Source organism: Schistocerca americana, chromosome 4 (assembly GCF_021461395.2).
Source record: "Schistocerca americana isolate TAMUIC-IGC-003095 chromosome 4, iqSchAmer2.1, whole genome shotgun sequence".
Classification (NCBI taxonomy): domain Eukaryota; kingdom Metazoa; phylum Arthropoda; class Insecta; order Orthoptera; family Acrididae; genus Schistocerca; species Schistocerca americana.
Window position 1 is genome coordinate 678,117,554 of NC_060122.1, and position 19,700 is coordinate 678,137,253.

General features: G+C 41.6%; 1 protein-coding gene across 2 annotated transcripts in view; it reads left to right on the plus strand.

Moving 5' to 3' along the window:
• The window catches only part of LOC124612871, a 480,199-nt gene extending 467,711 nt beyond the window's left edge, over nt 1-12,488 (plus strand). For both annotated transcript variants that reach the window (XM_047141307.1, XM_047141306.1), the window contains exons 6-7: nt 4,451-4,577; nt 12,351-12,488. In XM_047141307.1, coding sequence (XP_046997263.1) covers nt 4,451-4,569 — 119 coding nt within the window. In that variant the 3' untranslated portion in view covers nt 4,570-4,577; nt 12,351-12,488. The remainder of the gene's footprint in view (nt 1-4,450; nt 4,578-12,350) is intronic.
• The last annotated feature ends 7,212 nt before the right edge of the window (nt 12,489-19,700 follow it).

Genomic DNA, 19,700 nt, shown 5'->3' on the forward strand with positions numbered 1-19,700 from the left:
TGAGTTCATCCACATGAGTATCAAAACAAATCCATTAAATTTTGATTGCGCTGTAAATCACAAAAATATGAAGGCTGTCAATTCAGCTAAACACCTATAAATTACAAGTACGAACAGCATAAAGAGAAACTATCACATAAATAATGTCGTGGGAAAGGCAACCCAAAGAATGCGTTTTATAGACAGAACACACAGAAAAGGCAACAGGTCTTCTAAAGAGCCTGCATGCACCACGCTTGTCCGTCCTATGTTAGTGTACTGCTGTCGGTATGGGATCCTTTCCAGACAGGACTGACAGAGGACATTGACCAAGTCCAAAGAAGGACTGCTTGTTTTGTATTATCGCTAAATAGGAGACAGGCCCTTATTGATGTGATAAACTGGTTAGGGTGGCAAACATAAAGGCAAACGCTTTCTGGTTGCAGCGAGATATTTTCACGAAATTTCAATCACCAACTTTCTACTTTGACTGCGAAAATAGTTCATTGTCACCACAACATACGGAGAAATGATCATCGACATAAAACAAGGAAACCAGAGCTCGTGCGGAAAGATTTGAGCGTTCACTTTTCCCACGCGCTGTTAGAAAGCAGAACGTTTGAGAAGCAGATTGAAAGTGGTTTGAATAAGCTTCTTAACGGTGATTGCAGGTAGCCTTGGAGATATAGACGTGTTTATGTAGATGTTTTTCTATATATATATTGAGCGAATGTTTCACTCGGTTCCAATTGGTGAAACAATGTTAAAAGAGCGGATTTGTTACAAAATGGTTCAAATGGCTCTGAGCACTATGGGACTTAATATCTGTGGTCATCAGCCACCTGGAACTTAGAACTACTTAAACGTAACTAACCTAAGGACATCACACACATACATGCCCGAGGCAGGATTCGAAACTGCGACCGTAGGGGTCGCGCGGGGAAACGTGTTACACGACAATGTAGCATCTCTGGTATCGTAAGTCTGTGAACTAATAGAGAATACGTTAACTACCCATACGGTATTTGGTGTTTGTTATCCACAGGGAAAGCAACAAAAGAATTTCAAAAATGTTTAATCGCATTTTCAATCAGATTCAAGCAGTTTGTACAATTTCTTGCATTAAAGGATTAGATATACATACAGGCGGTGTAAACTTTTACCCTGTGAAAATCAACCAAAGACAATGCGAGACGATTTGTTTAGTAAATTCTGTCAGCGTAAACTTCCTGGCAGATTAAAACTGTGTGCCCGACCGAGACTCGAACTCGGGACCTTTGCCTTTCGCGGGCAAGTGCTCTACCAACTGAGCTACCGAAGCACGACTCACGCCCGGTACTCACAGCTTTACTTCTGCCAGTACCTCGTCTCCTACCTTCCAAACTTTACAGAAGCTCTCCTGCGAACCTCTCAGTTGGTAGAGCACTTGCCCGCGAAAGGCAAAGGTCCCGAGTTCGAGTCTCGGTCGGGCACACAGTTTTAATCTGCCAGGAAGTTTCATATCAGCGCACACTCCGCTGCAGAGTGAAAATCTCATTCTGGGTCTGTCAGCGTAGTTTATACCTTTTACGTAGTCAGCTCGTAAACATAAGGGCAATATCCAGCCACACCAGCGAATTTCTATGTATGGGCCACATAATAGTTAATGGCGTTAATTGTGTTTTCTGGTCACAGCAGAAACAAAATCTGTAACTGCAACCTGATTCACACTGTTTTGATGTGATTTGAGCAGTGCTTCTCTGAGGTTGGTTTGAACTATTGTATAACAGAGGATAATTACAGGGACTAACGCGGAACCGTTGGTATTTTAACAGAGCACGACAATCACAAATCAATTTCTAGAAGTAGCATATTCCTTCGGTTGGATGGAAGGAAGGAAGAAAGGAAGGAGGGAAAGAACGAAGAAAGGGAGGAAGATAAGATCAGAGTTTAACGTCCTGTCGACAGTGCCGTTATCACCGACGGAGCAGTAGCTAGGATTACGAAAAGATGCCGAAGGAAATACGTCCTGTCAACTAATCAGTACTTTTTGACAAGTTGCGCCAGAAATACATTTCTTCCCTAATTCTGTTCACTATGCAGTCAACTGATCACTACTTTTAGTCGAGTTGTACGACAAATACATTTTTCTCTAATTCTGTTCACTATATAACCATTAGTTATTCGATCTACCCGTATACCTCCGGTATTCGTCTCTAGCACCACATTTGAAAACCTTCTGTTCCCTTCTAGCCATGTTTCTCTTGCGAATAAAGCTACGATCTAGGCAAATAATTTGAGTAAAAACTGTGTAGCCCTTAAAGTGATATTAGATATTAATAATTATCTCTCTTCGGGAATTCCTTTTCTTGTTATTGGCGATCAGCATTTTATATCTTGTCTACTTCGGCCATCATCAGTTATTTTGCTGCTTGGATTTCTAAACTCATCTACAACTTTAAGTGTCTTATTTCCTAATATAATCATTTCAGATTAGCCTCAGTTAATTCTCCTACATTACAATGCTGTTGTTTTCCTTGTTTTGATATTCACATTATTACCTCTTTTCATGAATCCCTCTATTCGCTTCAACTGCACTTCCAAACCTTGCCGTATCTGACGAAATCACAGTGCCTTAGGTGAAAGTCAAAGATTTTAGTTTCACACTCTGAACTTTAAGTTCAAAAATGGTTCAAATGGCTCTGAGCACTATGGGACTTAACATCAGTGGTCATCAGTCCCCTAGAACTTAGAACTACTTAAACCTAACTAACCTAAGGACATCACACACATCCATGCCCGAGGCAGGATTCGAACCTGCGACCGTAGCGGTCACGCGGTTCCAGACTGAAGCGCCCAGAACCGCACGGCCACACCGGCCGGCGAACTTTAAGTGTCTTTCAATATTTCTCCTCTGTTTCTTTTACTGTACGTTCAATACACAAATTGAATAATAGTCTAGCTGTTGTAGGCTACAATAGTGTCTCACTCTCTTCTCGATTAACGCTTCCCTTTCATGTCCTACAGATCTTGTCAATGCAGTCCAATATTTTCCTCTTTTGGGAAGTTGTAGAAAAACTATATATCCCTGTATTTTATCCCTTCTGCCTCTATAATTTCAAAAGGTATAATAGAGCCAACAGTGATAAGAGTTTTCTGCAAATCTACAGGTGCTATAAACGTTGACATGTCACTAAAGGAGGGGAAAATGCTACATTGCTGCTAAACCATTACAAATTTTGCCACTTCAAATGTTATCCTTAGAAGGATATAATTTATACGCTATGAGTTAGTTAATTACAATTATTAGATCTCCATTGGTATGTTGCATACCAAATTCAATACAAAATGTCATTCTCAATGGAGAGAAATTTTCCGAAGTAAGAGTGATTTCAGGTGTGCCGCAGGGGAGTTTTTAGGACTGTTGCTATTCACAATATACATAAATGACCTTGTGAATAACATGCGAAGTTCACGGAGACTTTTTGCGGATGATGCTGTGGTATATCGAGAGGATGTAACAATGGAAAATTGTACTGAAATGCAGGAGGATCTGCAGCGAATTGACGCATGGTGCAGGGAATGGCAATTGAATCTCAATGTAGACAAGTGTAAGTGTAATGTGCTGCGAATAAATAGAAAGAAAGATCCCGTATCATTTAGCTACAATATAGCAGGTCAGCATCTGGAAGCAGTTAATTGCATATATTATCTGGGAGTGCGCACTATGAGTGATTTAAAATGGAATGATCATATAAAGTTGATCGTTGGTAAAGCAGATGCTAGACTGAGATTCATTGGAAGAATCCTAAGGAAATGCAATCAGAAAACAAAGGAAGTAGGTTACAGTACGCTTGTTCGCCCACTGCTTGAATACTGCTCAGCAGTGTGGGATCCGTACCAGATAGGGTTGATAGAAGAGATAGAGAAGATCCAACGAAGAGCAGCGCGCTTCGTTACAGGATCATTCAGTAATCGCGAAAGCGTTACGGAGGTGATAGATAAACTCCAGTGGAAGACTGCAGGAGAGACGCTCAGTACCTCGGTACGGGCTTTTGTTGAAGTTTAGAGAATACACCTTCACCGAGGAGTCAAACAGTATATTGCTCCCACCTACGTATATCTCGCGAAGAGACCATGAGGATAAAATTAGAGAGATTAGAGCCCACACAGAGGCATACCGACAACCCTTCTTTCCACGAACATTCCGAGACTGGAATAGAAAAGAGAACCGATAGAAGTACTCAAGGTACCCTCCGCCACACACTGTCAGGTGGCTTGTGGAGTGTGGATGTAGATGTAGATGTACAGTTTTATACCCTACTGTAATCATAAATTTTTCAAGGGTTGGTAATATAGATTAAACTACCTAAACGTTATAGATTATTTAAAAATAATAATGTTCCTAAATGAGCCAGCAGTGTACACAGACTTGTCAGCCGTAGCACAGTGTTGCGCGCGTGGCCTGAGCGCGGGTGCCCTTTTTTGACAGTGTTGGACAACGGCGCGTGGAGGCGGCGCGCTCCGCCCCTCTGGTCGCTGCTGATGGCCTCCGCCTCCGCCCTCGCAGCCGCCGGGGCCAGCCTCTCCAGCTCCGCCGCCCGCTGCTGAGGACTCAGGTACGCACCATACGCTCTCTTGCTGCATTCGCTGGGCCCTGTATCTAAAATGTCGACGTCAATATGTAGTTTGTAGTAATGTCTGGCACTTAAATAAACATGAAATCATTTAACTGGTCGAATGACTGCGAAGTAACGATTCTAATGGTATTACAAAGCTCATCGACAAAATATTAGTCTCCTCTCAAACACAGTTGGTGCTTTGGAACACAGTAGACAGCGTAGGACTCGTGCCGGGTATCTTCCACAGCGGTCGTTAATGTGTCAGTCTGTTAGACAAACTAAGGGTAATGAGACAGGTCGACGTTGAGATGTGACAAATTGGCAGAAACGAGCTGTTGTGTTAGTGGTAGTGAAAATATCCCAAGAGACCACAAGAGTATAGGAGTGGCACGTCTTTTCGACGACAATCAGTTTCAAACCCGACTGCAATTGCTGCCAGTGAATGTAGGCTCATCACAAATTGTTTCCGAACACTGCGAAGAAAATTGCTTGAAACTGAAATTTGGGATCGGGTTCATTGCAAAGGACTATTGTTGACAGCGGCAGAAAAAGCTGCCCATCATTAGTGAGTAAGTTTTTTGAGTCATCAGTTTTCTTCGTTACAGAGTTGCTCTCGCACGCTATGTCCTCATTATTTATTGAATGTATTCCAATCACTGTCATCTCCTATAGTTTTTTCTCCACAGAGCTCCCTCTATTAGCATGGAAGCTATTTTATATTGTCATAACACGTGTCCTGTCAGCCCGCGATCTCTTCTTTTTAGTTTCATCCGCATGTTCCTATCTTCGTCGAGTATACGGGGAAGAGCATCATTCCTCGCTCTACCTAATATTACACACCTATCCATAACACCGCAACTGAAACAATTTAATTCTATTTATTTTCGGTTTCCCTATAGTCCATGATTTACTACCGTACGATTCTGTGCTTCAAAAGTACATTTTTAAATGTTTCTTCCTCAAATTGTGGTTTATATTTGATACTAATAGGCTTTTTTCATCACGAATGTTCTCTTTACCTGTGTTAGTCTCCTATTTATGTCCTCCTTGCCTCGTCCGTCATACGTTTGTTGCTTCTGTGGTAGAAGAATTTTTGATTTTATCTAATTGTTGGTCACAAGTTTTGATGCAAAGTTTTTTTTATTCTCATTTCTGCCACTCCTCATAGTTTTCGTCTGTGTATTCTCAAGCCATTTGCTGTACTCATTAGCCAGATCATTTCGTTTACGAGGTCACATAATTTTTTCTTAATTTTCGCAGAATGCAATAATGACATTAGGGTATCTTGTCATTGATATCTTCTCACCCTTGAACTCGACCCCATTCTCTTAACTTCCATTGTTTCCACCATTGCTTCTTCTGTGTGTGGGCTAAACAGTAGGGGCAAAGTACTAGATCCTTGTAGGACAACCTTTTTAACCGGGGAACATTTTTCTTGCTCTTCTGCTCTTATACTTCCATCCTGATACTTGTACGCATTGTGTTTATTCGTCTTCTCTTACAGCTTATTCCTATTTCTCTCAAAATTTCTGACTTTTTGCCTCATTTTATGTTCTCGAATGTTTTTTCTTGTGTCGATATATCCGATGAAGGTGTCTCGATTTTTCTTAAGTCTTGCTGCCATTGTCAAGCACATAGTCACCACCTTTCCTAAAGCTATATGGGCCATACAATACTGGAATTGCGAAGTATCCCGTGTCGATATATCCGATGAAGGTGTCTCGATTTTTCTTAAGTCTTGCTGCCATTGTTAAGCACGTAGTCACCACCTTTCCTAAAGCTATATGGGCCATACAATACTGGAATTGCGAAGTATCTAACTTCAGGCATGTATTGTGGTCTGATTAGTTACGGTTTTGCCTCTTTTCAAATAGCGCTAGGTCTAGAATTCCCAACGACCCAAAGAGACGCTCAATCCTCCGTGGGTGGAAGGCGAAATTCGGGTGTGGGGCGGTCCTGTGATGCTTTGGGGGTGTTTCTCGAATCAGGACTTGTAACCATCATACAAGTCACCTTGAACGTGAGCCAGGGAGTTTAGTTTAACATTCAGGTGTTGTCCTTCCTTTTGCTTCTGAGTAATCAGTATTCCGAAACACTAGAGAGAGGAGAACAGCGCGTTTACACGACTGTGCGCCTTCGTTCTTGATTTGACACCGCATCGCATTTCGACTGGACCACTGTATCACACGATCGTACTTCTATAGGAAACGTGTGGCGTTACGCGGAACAAACTGTAACATCACTCAGTTTGGTATCTCTATGAGGAAGGTACAAAAGGAAACTGAAACAAGCGGAAAGATTTACATTTTCACCAAACGAGAGTGGGAAGCAGTAGTGTCATATGTCAGTGAGGAATTTAAGCTTTTAGCCTAGGACATGAGCGTGTAGAGAAACTATAGGTCAAGTTTAAGTGAATAGTTGACTACGAAATGGACAGACTCACTTCTAGTAGAACATAGGAGAGAGCTTCCATAGCATAATGTCACTGTAAAGAAACAGAGACTCCTGCAGAATGGGTATTAAAAGTAATATGGCGCTATGGATATAGAGATGCTGATCAATACGCGTTTGGCAATCAAGGCAGCAGTGCCTGATGTTTTCAGTCACTGCTTCACCGGAATATTGTCGAAAGATCTTTAACAAAACCCAAAGGATTTCTCTTCGTATGTGTAGTCACTCATGGACAAGGCAGGAACAGAAATTGACAGTAGCAAACCAAAAGCAGAAATGGTTAAATATGCGTCCAATGTTCCCTCACGAAGGAAAACCCAAGAGACTTGCCTTAATTTCATCCAAGTAGCACGGAAAAGGTGAGTAAATAAATATTAGTGTCAGTGGCGTATAGAAACAGCTGAAATCGTTAAAACTGGACAAAGTCCCGGTCTGCCGAGTGCTTCTGGCAAGCCGGGTGCGTTCAGCCATTATGAGGCCAGATGAGGAGCTGCTTCACTGAGAAGTAGCGGCACTGGTCAACAAAGCTGACAACGGCTGGGAGAGCGGTTTGCTGACGACATGCACCTCTGCATTAGCACTCGGTGACGCTTAGGGCCTGAGGATGACCAGCAACTGGTCGGTCCTGTTAGACATTCATGGCCTGTTCGGACAGTGTGTTTGTTACCTGTTACATTACTGTGACACACACCAATAAGTGAAAGTAAGCATAAGTAATGTCAAAACCCAGTTGCAAGTTAAATACATTTTGAAACTGAAGCTGTTGTAAGGAGACACAGTTTTCCATTATCAAGGTAGGTAAAATTGTTAAGACATTGAAGAACCTCATTTAATTTGCAAGGTAGAAAGTATTCTTCTGCATCAAAGTACAGGAGGATGCTCGAGCGGCTAAGTATTGAGTTACCCTTCAGATGCTGTACGACTAATTTCAAAAACATATAGACTTACTTTCAATAAAATTCTTTAAGTGTAGAATTAACAGTACGTTCCAAATAAAAAAAAACTTCAAAATCCGCCCGAACAGGCCTCGGAAGACCGTAACACCGACCAGCCGATAGACGTTACTGGATGGGGATACGGAGGGGTATGCGGTCAGCACACCAGTCTCCCGGCTGTTGCCAGCTTTCGTGACCCAAACATTCCAAATATCTTTAACATATTATACAAAATTACAATGTCTAGACCTCGAAATATTTGCGAAAGCCGCACTACACAACCTCGTGTCTAGCAACAACCAAAACCGTGGAAACTGGCGGATGCTGCTTATGGTGGACTCTAGTGCATATTCCTTCATGTCATTATAAAATCAGTTACTAGACTAAACTGCTAACCAAAGCACGTCCTGTGTTCCTAGGTACATTATCCTCTAGGTACGACACATTCCATTCATCCCATTAAAGTACTGATGTACTAAGCGTTAGTGGATTATGAAAAGTGAATTTAGAAAACTTAATTTTTGTTGAAAATGACTGAAAATTAACAATACTTTAACAGAGACACATAAATTTTATAAATCATTTGATCATCAAGAAAAGAATAAAAATGGTTGTATATGGAAAGAAGAACAGGATATCACATACATTTACGTAAATCCTCATAACAGTGCCAGCAGAAAACCAGAGGCATTCACAAAGTCCTATCAGACGCAGTTCAGTTGTGCACCACACATGCACTATGTGATCAAAAGTATCTGGACACGTGGTAGAAAATGACCTACAAGTTCGTGGCACCATCCATGCGTAATGCTGGAATTCAGAATGGTGTTGGCCCAACCTTAGCCCTGATGACAGGTTCCACTCTCGCAGGTATACTTTCAATTAGATGCTGTAAGGTTTCTTGGGGAATGACAGCCTATTCTTCACGGAGTGCTGCACTGAAGAGGGGTTTCAATGTCGGTCGGTGAGGCCCGGCAGGATGTCGGCGTTCTGGTCAGGACTCTGTCCAGACCAGTCCATTACAGGGATGTTATTGTCGTGCAACCACTCCGCCACAGGCCGTGCATTATGAACAGGTGCTCGATCGTCTTGAATGATGCAGTCGCCATCCCCGAATTGCTCTTCAACAGTGGGAAGCAAGAAGGCCTGTGCTGTGATAGTGCCACGCAAAACGACAAGGGGTTCAAGCCCCCTCTATGAAAAACACGACAATACCATAACAGCACTGCCTCCGAATTTTACTGTTGGCACTACACATGCTGTCAGATGACGTTCACCTGGCATTCGCCATACCCACACGCTGCAATCGGATCGCCATATTGCCTACCGTGATGCATCACTCCACACAACGTTTTTCCACTGTTCAATGGTCCAATGATTGCTCTCCTTATACCAAGCAAGGCATCGTTTGGCATTTAGCAGCGTGACATGGCTTATGAGCAGCCACTCGACAATGAAATCCAAGTTTTCTCACCTCCCGCCCAATAGTCATAGTGCGAGGGTCACTCCAAAAGAAATACATACCATTTTTTTAAAAAAATCCATATTTTATTCATCATGTTTTAAAGTTTTGCCGTGTGTAGATACACCCTTTAGGAACAATATTTTCATTTCTCCACATAATTTCCATCCCTCTCAACTGCCTTACGCCATCTAGGAACCAGCGCCTGTATACCCTCACGGTAAGCCAGGTCAGGACTGTAAGGCGGGTGTTTCAGTGTTGTCCATCCGTGTTTTGTGATCGCTTCCATGGTTTTTTGACTGACATGTGGCCGTGCATTTTCGCGCAACAGCAAAGCATCTTGCTTTTGCCGATGTGGTTGAACACGACTCAGTCGAGTTTGAAGTTTCTTCAGTGACACCACATACGCATCAGAATTTATGATGGTTCCACTTGGCATGATGACCACAAGCAAGAGTCCTTCGGAATCGAAACACACCGTAGCCAGAACTTTTCCAGCAGAGGGTGTGGTTTCGAATTTCTTTTTTTCCTTGAGTGAATTTGCATGACGCCACTCCATTGACTGCCTCTTCGTGTCTGGTGAAAAATGATGGTGTCATGTTTCATCACCTGTCACAATTCTTCCAAGAAATTCATCTCCACCATTCTCGTACTGTTCCAAAAGTTCGCTGCATACCGTTTTCCTTGTTTTTTTGTGAGCCATTGTCAACATCCTGAAAACCCACCTGTCACAAACCTCTTTTAACGCCAACACTTTCAGTATTCTACGAATACTTCCTTCCCCTATCCCAACGTAACGTGACAATTCGTTCACTGTGATGCCTCTGTCAGCAGTCACCAATTCGTTAACTGCACATTGTCTGGAGTGTGTGCAGTACGAGGCCTGCCGCTGCGAGGACAATTCTCAATATTGCCGTGCCCGCTTTCATCACGAAACCTGCTTGCCCACCTACTAACTGTACTGCGATCGACAGCAGCATCTCCATACACCTTTTTCAACCTCTTGTGGATGTTTCCCACTGTTTCGTTTTCACAGCACAGGAATTCTATGACTGCACGTTGCTTCTGACGAACGTCAAGTGTAGCAGCCATCTTGAAGACATGCTGTGACGGCGCCACTCACGGGGACAAGTCGAACTAAATTTGAAAACAAGCGGGAGGGATGTATCTACACACTGTAAAATTTTCACACATGCAGAATGAAAACTGAATTATTACAAAAATAGTGTGCATTTCTTTTGGGTCACCCTCGTACTTGCAGTGGATCTTGATACAGTCTAGAATTCCTGTGTAATGATCTGGATATATGTCTGCCTGTTACACATTACGAACCTATTCACCTGTCGGCTGTATCTGTCCGTCAACAGACGAGGTCAGACTGTACACTTTTGTGCTGTACGTGTCCCTTCACGTTTCCACTTCACTATCACATCGGAAACAGTGGACCTGGGCATGTTTAGGTGTGTGGAAATCTCGCGTACAGATTTATGACACAAGTGAGACCCAATCACCTGACCACATGCGAAGTCCGTGAGTTCCACGGAGCGCCCCATTCTACTCTCTCACGATGTCTAATGACTGCTGATGTCGCTGATATGGAATACCTGACTGTAGGTGACAGCACAATGCATCTAATATGAATAACGTATGTTTTTGTGGGTGTGTAGATACTTTTGATCACACAGTGTATATGGCTCAGAAGTAAGGGAAAAGGTACTACTTTAGTAGCGGCTTCCCCACATTACACAGTAACTAATGGAAAGATCACATACTTTGAGAGTAGATGAACCAACAGCTGCAGCGAAATGCAGGAAGATCTGCAGCGGATAGACACTTGGTGCAGGGAGTAACAACTGACCTTTAACATAGACAAATGTAATGCATTGCGAACCCATAGAAAGAAGGATCCTTTATTGTATGATTATATGATAGCGGAACAAAGGCTGGTAGCAGTTACTTCTGTAAAATATCTGGGCATATGCGTACGGAACGATTTGTATGGTTCAAATGGCTCGGAGCACTATGGGACTTAACAGCTGTGGTCATCAGTCCCCTAGAACTTAGAACTACTTAAACCTAACTAACCTAAGGACATCACACACATCCATGCCCGAGGCAGGATTCGAACCTGCGACCGTAGCAGTCGCGCGGTTCCGGACTGCGCGCCTAGAGCCGCGAGACCACCGCGGCCGGCGGAACGATTTGTAGTGGAATGGTCATATAAAATTAATTGTTGGTGAAGCGGGTGCCAGGTTGAGATTCATTGGGAGAGTCCTTAGAAAATGTAGTCCATCAACAAAGGAGGTGGCTTACAAAACACTCGGTCGTCCTATACTTGACTATTGCTCTTTCGTGTGGTACCGTACCAGGTGGGGTTGACAGAGAGAAGATCCAAAGAAGAGCGTCGCGTTTCGTCACAGGGTTATTTGGTAAGCATGATAGCGTTACGGAGACGTTTAGCGAACTCAAGTGGCAGACTCTGCAAGAGAGGCGCTCTGCATCGCGGTGTAGCCTGCTGTCCAGGTTTCGAGAGGGTGCGTTTCTGGATGAGGTATCGAATATATTGCTTCCCCCTACTAATACCTGCCGAGGAGATCACGAATGTAAAATTAGAGATATTCGAGCGCGCACGGAGGCTTTCCGGCAGTCGTTCTTCCCGCGAACCGTACGCGAGTGGAACAGGAAAGGGAGGTACTGACAGTGGCACGTAAAGTGCCCTCAGCCACACACCGTTGGGTGACTTGCGGAGTATAAATGTACATGTAGATGTAGATGTACTCATGTTGAACTGAAATCAAAACTCCCACGCTGCAGGCAGTCGTTTATTGAAAATGCCATGTGAGAACCTGATGACTGCTTTGTTTTAGTGGTCCAGGACTACCGTGTAACTCTAAGACCGCTTTGTGTCCGTGTGTTGCACAGGTCGGCACGAGCGCAGCCCGAGATCAACTTGTTGGAGGCGACCGGTGTCGACAGCGGCGCGCAGTCCACGGCGGCGCCAGCGACGGAAGCAGCGGCAGTGACTCCGCTGGACACAGGCGAGCAGTCGATGTCGTCGACGGCGACGCTGCGCGGACGAATGCCGGTGCTTCGAACTGAGCGCGCCCCGTGTCGCACGGCTGGCCGGATAGAGCAGCAACACAAAAAGAGACTTCGTCAGAAATATTTTTGCTCTACTTTTTACATGGTTACCGATATGTAGTGTGTATTTTTTACCTACTGCTTTGTAATATATAATTATCTATTGTATAGAACTGCTAAATGTATCGACAGGGTAAAAAACATTAAAACTGATGCCAAAAATGTTGATAAGAATATTTGATTAAATATTTTCAAACTGTTATAAATAAATATTAATGTGTTGAAATGTAACAAAAAATCGATCATTTCATATATGCCTCTTATAATAATGTTGTTAAGTATTGATTATTTAACTAAGGTTACCATACATATGTTTCAATTCAAATTATAATATGTGATATCAGATTTAAAATATAATCCAGAACTGTGTTTTGAAATTGATATGTTTACTCCTTTTGGCTGATACCAAGTAGTGCCATGACAAATTCTGGCTGAAGGCAGATGTTTCAAAATATATCTGCACTGACAAATCATTATTGTTACATATTCCCATTTTTTTAAATTAATCAAGGCATATTTGGAAAACAGCACAGAACAATTGATGGTAACAGTAAGGCCACAGAACAACGCGGAAATACCGCAGTCTACGTGTGTGGTAAATGAGATTCCTAGTCAGTGAACATATATGCCTATTACAGACGGAAGCGCACTATGGGTAGAAGCATTGCCCCAGTGCCACAAACAAATCAAACTTAAATCAGCTGCTCAAAAAAATCCCACACCTGCTGATTCAAAGAGCCGCTACAATTCAGGACAAACGGGAACAGGAGCATCTTAACTCAAAATCACTTACTCCATTTCGATGACGAACGTATACCTGCCCAAGTTGTTATATTCCCATAATGGCTAAAAAAATTTCTCTACTGGTGGGTGACGCTCAGGATATATCCTAATGCTACATTAAAATTAACAATTCACAAGATCTTAGGTTGAGTTTTTGCAACATTAACTGTAGATGTTAAATGTGATATTGTGGTTCTCATTTGGTAAGAGCACAGGTACGTTTTGACCCATGTGTGCCATATGAAATGCTGTTTACAGCTGAATACTTAATGTAAATAAAGCAGGTACTAAGATCAGGCATAACATAATTTCTTTGCTCCATATCATATTTTACACATGTTTACACAGTTTGACAACTTTCACGTAATTTTTTATTTTGAAAATAAACCATGATGTAAGTCATCTGGATAGACCAAAGTTTGAATCATTTCAAGAAACTATCGGTGTACTACGCTCCAAACCAGCTCTTGCACTAGTTTCCCCGAACATTCAGTTCTCTGGCAACTTTGTCCATCGAAGCACCTCATTTCCTTGTTATCTTCTGCGTAGCCCCACAACCTCAGTAAATTTGAGCATGACATTATTATAGTAAGTGTCTACACGGAAATAAGGTATGAAAAATGACGTGATCTTTCCAGTTGTGTTATAATTATTTTATATGCACTACTAGTTTCGGACACACTCCATTTGCAACTGCATCTATAGTAACCGATGTGAACACATCGTTGTCAATTCGTTGAAAAATCGCGTTCCATGCGTATCTTTGAAGATGACCGTTGACGACCGTGGATTGCACGAATCTGCGTGGCACACTGTTTTCTATTTTCCTTTTCTTTAATGGATTAACAACGACGTATCCTCATCGGTTTCTGTAGATGCACTTGAGAATGGGCTGCAAGAAAGGGATTTAATACGCAATATCGTGGAATCATGTCATTTTTCTTACCTCATTTCTATTTCGACGCATCATTTTACACAATTTGATGCATCCATCCACTAAAACGAAATATCATTGACTAACAAGTGAGCCTGTATTGTTACCAATGGCAAAAAAAAACATCTATTACAGTTAGAAACTTTTAATTTCGTGAATGCAGGACGTTATGGCTTTAGAATTGGACCTGTTTAATAAATTTACCAAATTTTATTTTCCGTGAATGCAATACGTAGCAGATTTACGGTTTCATTCATTTCATACTTTTAAAATTCTACTCAAACACGTCAAACCATGCGCCACTCTTTGGGCTTTTGAAAGAGTTCTGATATGTTTTGTGATCTGTGTAACTGTAAATAACTGCTACTCTCTACAGAAGAGGATACAGCAAATAGTTTTTATGTGTTATAATGAGTTCACTCATTTGGCCGCCACAGTAAGTGCCATGTGAATTCCTAGACATTTATCATAGATATTAAGTGATATATTGCACCAGATACGCGAAGCATTCTTTATACGTTTCCTGAACAAATGATACTTCGTGAACAGTTACTATTATACTTCTAAAATTCTTCATACGGTGCGAGAAGTGCAATCACTACTTTACATCTTGTTAAAGTTATGCAATTAACGTCTATAAATGAACTTACTGAGGAATTTACAGCTCTATAGAATGGGAAACAACGTAGAGATGGTAATTCCGATGATAGCACGTAGCCGGCTGGAGTGGCCGAGCGGTTCTAGGCGCTACAGTCTGGAACCGGGCGACCGCTACGGTCGCAGGTTCGAATCCTGCCTCGGGCGTGGATGTGTGTGATGTCTTTAGGTTAGTTAGGTTTAAGTAGTTCTAAGTTCTAGTGGACTGATGACCTCAGAAGTTAAGTCCCATAGTGCTCAGAGGCATTTGAACCATTTAGACAGCACGTACTGTCTGCATTTTTATTGCTGACGGCTATAATTAACGTATTAAGCTATTGAAAGCTAGCACCAGCACATAATCTACTGTAAGACAACATTACTAAAGAACCTGACTAAGTAACCACAGTGTAGGATATCTTATTTGTCATTCCTCAAGAGATAATAGAAATGAAGCTGAGTCAAATGAAAACCGTAACTTTTAATAAAACCTATAGTCTGCTTAAAATGGTATAAAGTTTAGACAGAATCTCCCAAATGCTCAATGCAAGCTCTCCAGAGTCCTACAAAATTCCTGAACTCCCACGAGACAAACGGTCTTATCAGAATATACATTCCTCGCCCAGTGTTTCCATATGCTGCGCGCTCAAATTATTCTTGAGGCAGAGAGCTGGCTGAAAGGTGAAGTGGAAAGCTCTGAAATATTTAGCGGCTCGAGGAACGTGTATCTGAAAGACAGATTAGACGCTACGAGAGTCGGAGTGTTCATCGAGCTCTTGATATTCATACAAGTCGTTCTTTCTTCTCCAAAGGTCTCTTTAATTTTGCAGCTGGCAGTATCTATCTTACCCCTAGTGAGATAAGCCTCTACATCCTTACATTTGTCCTCTAGCCATCCCTGCTTAGCCATTTTGCACTTCCTATCGATCTCTTGTTTGAGACGTTTGTATTCCTTTTTGCCTGCTTCATTTACTGCATTTTTATATTTCCCCCTTTCATCAATTGAATTCAATATTTCTTCTGTTACCCAATGATTCCTACTAGCCGTCGTCTTTTTACCTACTTGATCCTCTGCTGCCTTCACTACTTCATCCCTCAAAGCTACACATTCTTCTTCTACTGTATTTTTTCCCTATTCCTGTCAATTGTTCCTTAATGCTCTCCCTGAAACTCTGTACAGCCTTTGTTTTAGTCAGTTTATCCAGGTCCTATCTCCTTAAATTCCTGTCTTTTTGCGGTTTTTTCAGTTTTAACCTACAGTTCATAACCAATAGATTGTGGTCAGAGTCCACATCTGCCCCTGGAAATGTCCTACAGTTTAAAACCTAGTTCCTAAATCTCTGTCTTACCATTATATAATCTATCTGATACCTTCTAGTATCTGCAGGCTTCTTCCATGTATACAGCCTTCTTTCATGATACTTGAACCAAGTGTTAGCTATGATTAAGTTATGCTCTGTGCAAAATTCTACCAGGCGGCTCTTTCATTACTTACCCCCAATTCATATTCACCTACTACGTTTCCTTCTCTTCCTTTTACTACTAGCGAATTCCAGTCACCCATGGCTATTAAATTTCCGTCTCGCTTCACTATCTGAATAATTTCTTTTATCTGATTATACGTTTCATCAATTTCTTCGTCATCTGCAGAGCTAGTTGGCATATAAACTTGTACCACTGTAGTAGGCGTGAGCTTCGTGTCTATCTTGGCCACAATAACGCGTTCACTATGCTTACTCATATTAAATCCATTATTAAACCAACTCCTGCATCACCCCTATTTGATTTTGTATTTATAACCCTGTATTCCCCTGAACAAAACTCTTGTTCCTCCAGCCACCAAACTTCACTAATTCCCACTATATCTATCTTTAGCCTATCCATTTCCATTTTTAAATTTTCTTACTTACATTCCCTATTGAGGGATCTGACATTCCACGCTCCCAACCGTAGAAAGCCAGTCTTCTTTCTACTGATAACGACGCCCACTTGAGTAGTCCCCTCCCGGAGATCCGAATGAGGGACTATTCTACCTCCAGAATATTTTACCCAAGAGGACGTCATCATCATTTAACCATACAGTAAAGCTGCATGCCCTCCGGAAAAACTACAGCTTTTGTTTCCCCTTGCTTTCAGCCGTTCGCAGTACCACAACAGCACGGCTGTTTTGGTTAGTGTTACAAGGCCGGATCAGTCAATCATCCAGACTGTTGCCCCTTCAACTACTGAAAAGGCTGCTGCCCCTCTTCAAGAACCACACACCACACGTTTGTCTGGCCTCTCAACAGATACCCCTGCGTTATGGTTGCAGCTACGGTACGGCTGTCTGTATCGCTGAGTAACCGAAGAGCCAAGTAGAAGAACGCATACAGCTAGGTAAATCAAAGCAGTCGAACGTTCTCTTCTTTAAATCAGAAAACAACCAAGCGCCAAGGCCACACGTGAAACAATCACTAAAACAATCAATCCCGTTCACGACAGTCATCTTAGAAACGGAAACAGAAGCAGATAAAAGGGAAATCATAGAAAAGACAGCCCTAATAAAAGATATTAGATGCGAAGAACCGACGAAATTCCGACCACTCCTTGCAGTGTATCAGGTTTTATTTTATTTATTTATTGTTCCGTGGGGCAAAATTAAGGAGAAGTCTCCATGGTCATGGAACGAGTCAATACATGAAATTATAACACGATATTAGAAACAGATAAAATGGAATATAAAAAAGCATTCAGGTGATAAGTCGCAAATTTAAATGAAGAAAATCAACAATGTAACACTGGAATTTGCTTAATTTTTTAGCTCTTCCAGAAGCTCCTCGACAGATTAGAAGGAGTGAGCCATGAGGAAACTCTTCAGTTTAGACTTAAAAGAGTTTGGGCTACTCCTAGGATTTTTGAGTTCTTGTGGTAGCTTATTGAAAATGGATGCAGCAGAATACTGCACTCCTTTCTGCACAAGAGTCAAGGAAGTGCATTCTACATGCAGATTTGATTTCTGCCTAGTATTAACTGAGAGAAAGCTGCTAACTCTTGGGAATAGGCTAACATTGCTAACAACAAACGACATTAAAGAAAATATATACTGTGAGGGCAATGTCAGAATTCCCAGATTTTTGAATAGGGGTCGACAAGACGTTCTCGAACTTACACCACATATGGCTCGAACAGCCCGTTTTTGAGCCAAAAATATCCTTTTTGAATCAGAAGAATTACCCCAAAAAATAATACCATACGACATAAGCGTATGAAAATATGCGAAGTAGACTACTTTTCGTGTTGAAGTGTCACTTATTTCAGATACTGTTCTAATGGTAAATAAAGCAGCATTTAGCTTCTGAACAAGATCCTGGACATGGGCTTTCCACAACAGCTTACTATCTATCCGAACGCCTAGGAACTTGAACTGTTCCGTCTCGCTAATAATATGCCTATTCTATGTGATCAAAATATTGGTTCTTGTTGAATTGTGAGTTAGAAACTGTAAAAACTGAGTCTTACTGTGATGTAGCATCAAATTATTTTCCACAAGCCACGAACCTATTTCATGAACTACATTATTTATTACTGTTTCAATATTACACACAAGATCCTTCACTATCAAGCTGGTGTCATCAGCAAACAGAAATATTTTTGAATCACCTGTAATACTAGAAGGCATATCATTTATATAAATAAGAAACAGCAGTGGCCCCAGAACCGACCCTTGGGAAACGCCCCACTTAACAGTGCCCCATTGGGACTGAACATCACTACCACTCTCAATATTGCGGAGAATTACCCTCTGCTTTCTTCTCTTAAAGTAAGAGGCGAACCAATTGTAAGCTACTCCCCTTACTCCATAATGGTCCAACTTCTGCAGTAATATTTTGTGGTCAACACAGTCAAAAGCCTTCGTTAAATCAAAGAAAACACCTAGCGTTCGCAACCTTTTATTTAATCCGTGCAAAACCTCACAGAGAAAAGATAATATAGCTTTTTCAGTTGTTAAACCATTTCTAAAACCAAACTGAACATTTGACAGCAAATGATGTGAATTTAAATGCTCCAGTAACCTCGTATATACAACCTTCTCGATAACTGTAGCAAACACCGGTGGCATAGAAATAGGTCTAAAATTGTCAACATTATCAATGTCTCCCTTTTTATAAAGTGGCTTCACTACCGAGTACTTTAATCGGTCAGGAAACCGACCACTCCTAAAGGAAAAGTTACAGATATGGCTGAGAACTGGGCTAACATATACAGAACAATACTTCAGTATTCTGCTAGATACGCCGTCATATCCATGAGAGTTCTTGGTCTTTAGTGATTTAATTATTAACTCAATCTCCCTCTTGTCAGTATCATGGAGGAGCATTTCAGGTAACAGTCTCAGAACACTTTTTTCTAAGAGAGCTATATGATTCCCTGTTGGGGCTAGGTTTCTATTTAGTTCACCTGCTATATTCAGAAAGTGATTATTAAATACTGTACATATATGCGACTTATCAGTAACACGGACATTCCCACTACGCACTGATTCTATATCCTCGACCTGTCTCTGCAGACCAGCAACTTCCTTTGCGACTGACAATATGGTTTTAATTTTATCCTGAGACTTAGCTATTCTATCTGCATACCACATACGTTTTGCCTTCCTAATAACATTTTTAAGCATCTTACAATAGTGTTTGTAATGGGCTGCTGCATTTAGATTTTTACTGTTTCTAACGTTTTGATATAACTGCCACTTTGTTCAACAAGATATTCTTATCCCTCTAGTCAGCCACCCAGGCTGC